This window comes from Buceros rhinoceros, unplaced genomic scaffold, assembly GCF_000710305.1.
Source record: "Buceros rhinoceros silvestris isolate BGI_N320 unplaced genomic scaffold, ASM71030v1 scaffold16579, whole genome shotgun sequence".
In the NCBI taxonomy this organism is placed as follows: domain Eukaryota; kingdom Metazoa; phylum Chordata; class Aves; order Bucerotiformes; family Bucerotidae; genus Buceros; species Buceros rhinoceros.
This window is the reverse complement of record NW_010433484.1, coordinates 23,663-31,602: the sequence shown is the minus strand read 5'-3', so window position 1 is coordinate 31,602 and position 7,940 is coordinate 23,663. Positions and strand designations below refer to the sequence as shown.

The following is a 7,940-nucleotide window of genomic DNA, read 5'->3' as shown; positions in this document are numbered from 1 at the left end:
ATGTAGCTGCATCAGGATGGAAACAGTGAGAAGTACCAACAATTCTCACACTTATGAGCAGAAAAAACACCCCTCCAAAGGAGGAGTTATTGAACACAGGCCTTGGCCACTCTCAGAAGCACAAGACCAAGGCCAGGTATTTAGCCTGATCCAGCAAGGAAATACCTACATTTCTGCACGCTGTTTTAGAGCGACGATTTAATAAAAGAAATCTGGAAAGCCCAGTCCTAAGGGTGCACCCCTGAAGCCTGCGATAGACAGCAGAGAGCCTCAGGCCTGCCAGCCTCAGAGGAGCGGACGCCCAGGGTTATCTGCTTTGGTTCCAAAACAAAAGGATGCTTCTTGTTCCTAATCACTCTGGAAAATTGTTTCCTGAGCTATTCCAACAGTGAAGGGATCACAGAAAAATTAAATAATCAAAGCAGCGTATTAAAAAGCAAAAGAAGGGTCAAAGTCTGAGCTTTCCTTAGGCCTACCTGAGAATGCTGTGGTGAGGAAATGGAGCAGCTCTGCAAGAGCTGTCAGCAGCTGCTGTGGGATACTGTTAGCAGGACAGCTCCCTCTCAACCCACAAGCAGACAGAGCAAGCCAGCACCACTTCAGGCAAGTGTCCTATTGCTACTCAGCTGGAGCTAAACCCTCAAGGGGCTGCAGCAATTCACTCCCTGTGGGTGAGGCACAGAGAAAAGCCTGTCCCATCCTGAACCACGCACTCGGCAGCACATTAACATCAGTCCTCTGACCTGATAGAGACTGAGGGCAACACGGTGATCAGGCTATTTAGGAAGAGCAATTTTGGGGCAAATATACAAGTCAGACACTTCCACCCAGAATCCGCAGCTTGCCCAGGTAACTTTGTGCAAGTTATTTATTTCTGTGGTGTTTTGGATCCCAACCATGCTATTTGTTTCCTTCCTAATTAGATGCTGAACTATTTGGGATAAGAAACTGCTTCTTCCAGATGAGTGCACGTAACACCTAACACAATGAGTCTGAAACCTTTATAGTGCTGTCTAGGTTCTAGGTAAGTAATAAAGGTATCCCACGAATCTTGTAGAGGAACACAGTAGTCCTCCAGGTCTCTGCAGCGTGACATCATGAAGAAGAAACAACAGAAAAATATAGAAAGTTTCAGACATTTTCATAAGAGAAAAAAAATCTCTAAAAATCCCTGTCACCACATACCCAACAGCTGGATAAGAGAATCCCAACACACATGCCTGGACTCCAAAGCTGAGCCCAAGAGCTGGTGGGGGAACATGGACCCCAGGAGGTAACTTACAAAACGGTTTCCTTTGTTTTTTCTGTAAACAAGATTTCACGTATCTCTCCAGTTCTCGTAAAGTTGTGGGCTTCAATGTTTCAAAATCTATTTCTATCTCATCGGGATTGGAGTCTCTGAGGGAAGGTTCCCGTGACTGGATGATGTGCACCACCCTGCCCAGCTTCTCTCCAGGCAGGCGGTTGATGTCCAAGCTGAGCTGTCGTTTCTCATCGTAGGTCATGGGCAGACCTTCCTCCTCCTCATCTGAATCGTAGGTTGCAGACGCTTGTTTGCCACCTTTCTTGGGCTGCCTAGCGGGGTTGGCAAGCATGGAAACGTTCATGGGTATACAGAAGCAACAAACTCTTTTTCTCTGCCGCCCTTGTAACAAACACCCCAATGCTCTGGGCTTTGAACCACTAGCCAGGCAGCTTGAACAGCATCACAACTTCTGAAAAAGTTCAGAAATCTGAGATCAGCTGTCCTGCTCCTATTCTATTTTAGCCCTGTGAGGCATGACTGCAAGCCCATGCAGCAGCAGGGGGGCAGCAGTGAAATGGCACGTTCTTGCTGGCTGCGCAAAGAGCAAAAAGCAAAATCTTATCTGAGAGGGATCAGGCAGGGGTTCTAGGAGAGCTGGACAGTGGCAGTAGGATGGTTCCACTGCCTGCTCTAACTTATAGACTCCCTGGAGATGTCCGGGATTGGGGACAGTATTCAACAGTGAATTAACTGCTCTGACAACAGGGAGGGACAGGAGGAGTGGGCTGGAAGCTCCTGGCATTCCCCTCAAGGTAACTGCGCAGAAGACAGGCTCACCTGTTCGCTGTGGTTGTGCTGTTTGCTTTCTTAGCTGGGGCTTTCTTCTGTTGGGTTTGTTTTGGTGGTTGAACCACCTTGGGTTTCTTCTCTTCCTCAGTTTTTACTTTGTGCTTTTCTTTTTCCTTCTCTTTATCTTTCTTTTTCTTCTCTTTTTCCTTCTTCTCTTTTTTTTTCTTTGGTTTGTTCACTGGTGCTTGTGACAATGCAGCTAGCTGCTCGTGGACGGCCTTCAGCTGGGGGAGAATGGTGAAAAAATTCATCAGACTTCAAGGCAAGGTAACAGATGCCTCCAAATACCCCTCCTTCTGCAGCCCAACATATATCGCAGAGTCAGAGATCAAGCAGTCTAGTGACTGAGCTCAGGAGACTTTCCTGCAGAAATGCAGTGCAAGGATACAGAAGCTGGCTCAAACTGACACATCATTCTTGTTTTACAGGAGCAAATAAAATATCTACATCTAGATGGATGGAAGTTCCTGACAGATTTTGTTATGCCCGAGCTCCCGTACAAAATGGGTCTCTCTGTTCTTCCCAGACCCCTTGTATTGTGTGCACCTTCATTCATACTCTGGGAGCCCAGAAGGAAGCACAGGCCATCAGCACCATGAATGGCCATCTTGAAAAAAAACCATCAAACATGCACCTACCTCAGAGATTAGCCTCTTTCCCCTTTCGCTGGCAGAAGGAGAGATTGCTTTGCTGCATTCCAGCCTCAATGGGATTTTTAAGAACAAAATTAAACCCTTCCTTCTGCTATGCCCTTTCTACTACACAGACACACAGCTTGGCTGTTGCAATACCTGCTCCTGGAGCTCCGCCAGTCGAGTCGCTCGCTCTTCTTCCGAGTCTGAGCTGTCCGAGTCAGAAGAGCTCTCCTCACTGCTGTGACTGCTCTCTGTGCTTTTGCTCACCACCGGTGCTGTTGGTGGAGGAGGTGGTGGGGCCTCTGCAGGTTCATCAGGCATTTTTGCAAACCTCATCTCAAAGACGTCCTACAAAAAGAGGGGAACACTGTTGACAAAAGGAGCCTCAGGCACAAAACCTCATGCTGGCCTTTTAAACACACCAGACACCTCACCATGGGTCATGGTCTTACCGCACCTCCCACGATGCTGCACAAGTAAAATATTAATGTACAGATGGGGATACATATTCTGTAAGCCCAAGAAAATTCTCTCATTACTTTATACAGAAACGATTATAACATTTTAGAAGCAGAATGTGGTGCTGGACCATGCCATGTGAAGAGTGCAACATTCTGCAGCAGAGGACATGGCTCTTGCTGGGGCTGGAGGACCCAGACTCTCTCTTGTTGATGCCAAGAGCAGACCCATGCTTGTATCTCTGAATTGGCCCCTTGTAGCTGAACTAAACATACTCTCGAAGACACACGTGCCAACAACTTTACCTGGAGCTTCCGGGCCATCGCTACCACTTCGTGGTCTGGAGGATTGTACTTGTAACAATTTGAGAACATTAACCGAATATCTGCTGCAAAACCTTGTGCATCCTGGTATTCCCGACTGTCCATTTTTTTCTGCAAACAAACAAGCCAAAAGGAAAGGGAAGAAAAAGCCATAAGCAACAGGCGTGTGTAGCAGCTGCATGGAGGTCACAAGCATCTTGGAGACAAAGCCTCAAAAGTCACATTTGTCTCAGAGAACAGTAGTTCGATCGCGCTTATTTGTTTCTAAATAACACTGAGTGTTTTGATTTTTAAAATAAGCAAACAAACAATCACCACCCAACCGAAGAAACCAGTACCACTCCATAAGAGCTTAAACACTTGAAGAGTCTAGATTTGTGTTGTTTGCTCTCTCTAAGCAGCACTATACAGATGTGTCAGGGTCCACGTTCTATTAGAAAACAGAGTCACTTAGAAAAGGGTTTGCTGGATCAAAGTAACACAAACAAGAGAATCATGGACAGGAAGGGCAGGAGTCAACAACCAAGGAAGTCACAATTACCGGAGCATCTTAAGCATGTATTTACACGTGCTGCTTGGGTATATTTGCCCTGTAAATCTGAAAGGGCAGAAAAGATCATGACAGTCCAACTCTGACCCTGCTAACACAGGGCATGAATTTGGTGATCAGTACAGCAATATTGGCATTTAAGTTAAACTACAACAGCTACTCTCAATTTAAAAGTCCAGCTGGTAGAGGATGGATACAGCAGTAGTCCTTTAGGAATCTGTTCCTAGTGTTATTTCGTAGTGAAGATAAGTCTCAGGAGCAAAATATTTGCACCTTGTTCCTTTTTTGTACTTTTCAGCTCTACCTTTTGTCCATTTCTCTTGCTGTTCAGCACCGAATGACTTGGGTTCAGAGAACAGTTTCTAGCATTCCTAGAACTTAATTGATTTTATGCATATATTACTACTACATACAAAACCTTAGCTCCAATTGCTCCTGCCGAAAGGAAAGAGAAGCTAACACTAGCTTGCATTTGCATTTTAAAGAGCTGGCTTTAAAGAAATTCTGTTTGCCAAGCGCTTTGTTCATGCTCTGCACCTGTATCCCCCATTGAAGGGAAGGGGCTGATGGCAGACAGGCTGCAAACACAACCAGGGAAGACTCGTTCTCACCCTCCAAGCAGAACGCAGAGCTGCTTAGGGTCAGTAACCCACACCGGAAGCCTTCACTTGAGCAAAGTTTGTTCAGTGGAAGCTATAGATATCTCATAGCAACACCGGAGACCTTGTAACTATCCCAAAACACTGCCCTGACTCCTAAAACTGTTCTTGTTCTGAGTAGGGCAGGATTTCACCCACAGGGATGCGGCTTTGGAGGGACCTGCACGCAGGGCACTGATGTTCCTGCAGCTGTACTCCCTGCTGCGCTGCAGCCAGACAATGCCACACTCACCTCCTCCTCTTGGTGAATGAACTGGGAGACAGCCTCTAGCCGCAGCACAAAGACATCCAGGGAAATAGGTTTCTGCTTCTCCTGTCTGAAAGTCTTGTTTTGAAAAGCATCTCAGGCCAATTCCAAAGCAACAAGTACATTCAAACGAAAGGGCCCAGTTATTTTAAACTACGTCTTTACTGCATGAAAGGCCTTTTTGATGTGCTTATATTTATCTGGCACACTCAATGGCTGATGACTGCCTTTGAAATACATTCTAGTGTCTGAGGCTTCACTTTCATCCATACCCAACAGTTTTCTAGCCCAATAGTTTTAATCTGCAGAGTTGTTTTCTTGTAAAGATTAGCAAAAGAAAGAAAAAAAAAAAGGGGACTTTAAACGGAAGGGCTGGAATATCTTCAGCTACAAACTCACTTTGAGATATCCAGCTACTTAAAGACATTCACAATTGCATCAGGAGTTGTAGACAAGTAGGAGTGACAGAGGTGCTGGGAGCCAGCTAGTCCATTCTCTGACTCACACAATATCTACCGCAGCAAGCTCATTTTTAACGCAGCAATCAATTTAATTGTTTAATACCTTTTAATGTTCGGAAATCTGTTCTCTAATGTGTCTCCTGCTCTAAGGTAACCCTTGTCCAAGCAGTTCTGCTCTTTCCCACTCTGTGATGACAACCAAAGAGTTGAGGTGGAAATGAGCTCACTGATCCTGACCCTTCAGTTCTTGCCACTCTCCCTCTGCTGCCACAAGCTCAGCTACAGCCTCTCTACCTCATCTGCCACCCACACAGTCACAACAGCCAACCTGCCACCTCCACTATGCACCCAGAGAAAAACATCTCCAAATCCTGCCAAAGCACACCACTCCTGGGTGACAGCCTGAAAAAAACATGCTCCTGGACATGAGGGGTATTTTCTGAAGAAAATCAGACACCTCATAACCAGAGAACCAAAGTGACAAGAAAACAGGTATTGGGGAATCTATTACAGCTGCAGCAATGCTTCTGTTTTACTTTTCCACATAATTCCTTCAAGATTGAAGGCCATTAGTTGCACTGCTCTACCACAGCCATTGTCACTTGTGCAGAATTACATCTGAAACGTTTCAGAGCCACAGAGAAAGCCCCAGCACTGGAGAATTACACTGCCTGCAAATGGCAGTTCCCTGTGGTTAACAAATTATAGACTACATCTCAGAGAAGTCACACTATGATCTACGGGCCAAGAGCAATGATAATAAAACACTCCATAAAAACACAATACCAGAGAGCACTTCAAACAAGTTTATTAAGAAAAGAACTATCATGTGGAAAGAAATCCAGAGTCTTTACATGTAAAAGACTCCACTGGGTCTGCCATTAACTTGTCTCCAGTTTTCCACCCTGCACTAGAGCGGTACAGAGGGAGAGTACTGCGCTTGCAGAAGAGCAGAGGTGTACACGTTTCAAAAGAATGGAGTTAGAACTATAAAGAGATTTAAGTGAGAAGAAGTCAGCAACCCAAGAAATCACTGCTTTGCACCTAGATCTCACAAAATATAGCGCAGAATCTCCTGCAGTAGGGAGTCACCAAACCACACACTCAAATACCAACTTGGGGAGAATCAGGGCTTCTCTCTCTCCATCTTTAATCTTAATGCATTCACCTGCGGCTTGATCTACCAGGCTGCAGGGATCTCTGGAGGGAAAGTCAAGGGAATGTGACTGAGCTGAGAACAGGTTTGAAAGGCCTACACTTACCAGCAGCCCCACTAAAGTCAGACTAGTAACTGAATGACTAAATTTGGTAAAGGATCATCCACCAACTTGTGTTCACAGCACTAGTAAAGGCTGCACTTCACTCTAATGTAGTAACACAAAGAACAGATGCACTGAGCAAGAGATACTTCTTCCTATCTGAAGTCATTCCTGTTGAACAGACATACTCGGAAATTTCTTTAAAGATCCTGGCCAGTTTAGAGAGTCTTAGAACAGATTTTGACATATGGCCTATGATAAGCATGGGCAAATGTAGCTTCATGCACACTAAACAGAACATCATACATGAAGGTTCCTGACACACCTCTGAATTTGGCTTAGAGAAGAACACCGAAAACCCCATTTGCAAGCTCTTCCTGCTCCCAGCCCACTCACTGGCATCAGAAGAACAAGATCAGATCCACCCAGCTGAGAAAGTGGTGACTCTGGAAGGAAGCAGATCAGAGTGCTTAAGTGACTCTGCTTTGAGCAGGAGGCAGGCTGATATCATCCATTAGTCTATGATCCAAGCTTAGTGGATGGACCTGCAAGCTGGTACATAAGAGCAACTCTGATGCAAAGAGAAGCAAGCAGACCTTGACAGCAAGTCTTAGAATTTAAACAACATACAAGGGTTAAGCAGGCCTTCAGTACTGGACATCCCAAATCAGCACGATGATCAACATACTGCAGTTCCAAAACTGAGGGGAGCTTCCTCCTTCCTCAGCCATGCTCAAAAGCAAGAGAAAATTAAAGCTTACCCAAGAAAACACTGGGACCTTGCCCTCTCAGCAGAATGTTAAAGTCAGACACCAGCGCTCCAGCTCTGCAGACTATGGTGTTCAAATTAGCCTTTTCTCCTGCTTCTACCACTGTGTTTCAAGCTCCCTCGTCTTGCCCACAGCTCAACTCACCCACTATCTTGCCCTCTTTTCCTGCCAGGAAATTGCTGCAGGCTTTTAACTCAGCTTGGCTTAACTGCAAGTCAAAAACACGGTTGCGCTGGCATTTGTAAACAAAGCGAGGGCATTGCAAGCTCAGGAGGAGAATGTCTCGAAGCCTGAGCGAGCCTGCTGACAGTTCTTTTGCCAGCTCAGAGACGGTCTTTTCTGTACAAACCCAATCCATAACAATAATTGGTACTTACATAATGCCTTCCAAATACCCGTCCTCACAACAGCCCTGTGAGGTAGGTTAAGTATTATCATCTCAGTTTTATGACCGGGAAAACTATGGCACAGAGCTGTAGGGC

General features: G+C 45.6%; 1 protein-coding gene across 1 annotated transcript in view; it reads right to left on the bottom strand.

The window, feature by feature from the left end:
• Positions 1-7,940, bottom strand: part of BRD3 (bromodomain containing 3) — a 17,281-nt gene that overhangs the window by 1,627 nt on the left and 7,714 nt on the right. The window contains exons 6-9 of the mRNA XM_010144133.1: positions 3,495-3,623; positions 2,887-3,078; positions 2,084-2,319; positions 1,283-1,575 (exon numbers count right to left, since the gene is read on the bottom strand). Coding sequence (XP_010142435.1) covers positions 1,283-1,575; positions 2,084-2,319; positions 2,887-3,078; positions 3,495-3,623 — 850 coding nt within the window. The remainder of the gene's footprint in view (positions 1-1,282; positions 1,576-2,083; positions 2,320-2,886; positions 3,079-3,494; positions 3,624-7,940) is intronic.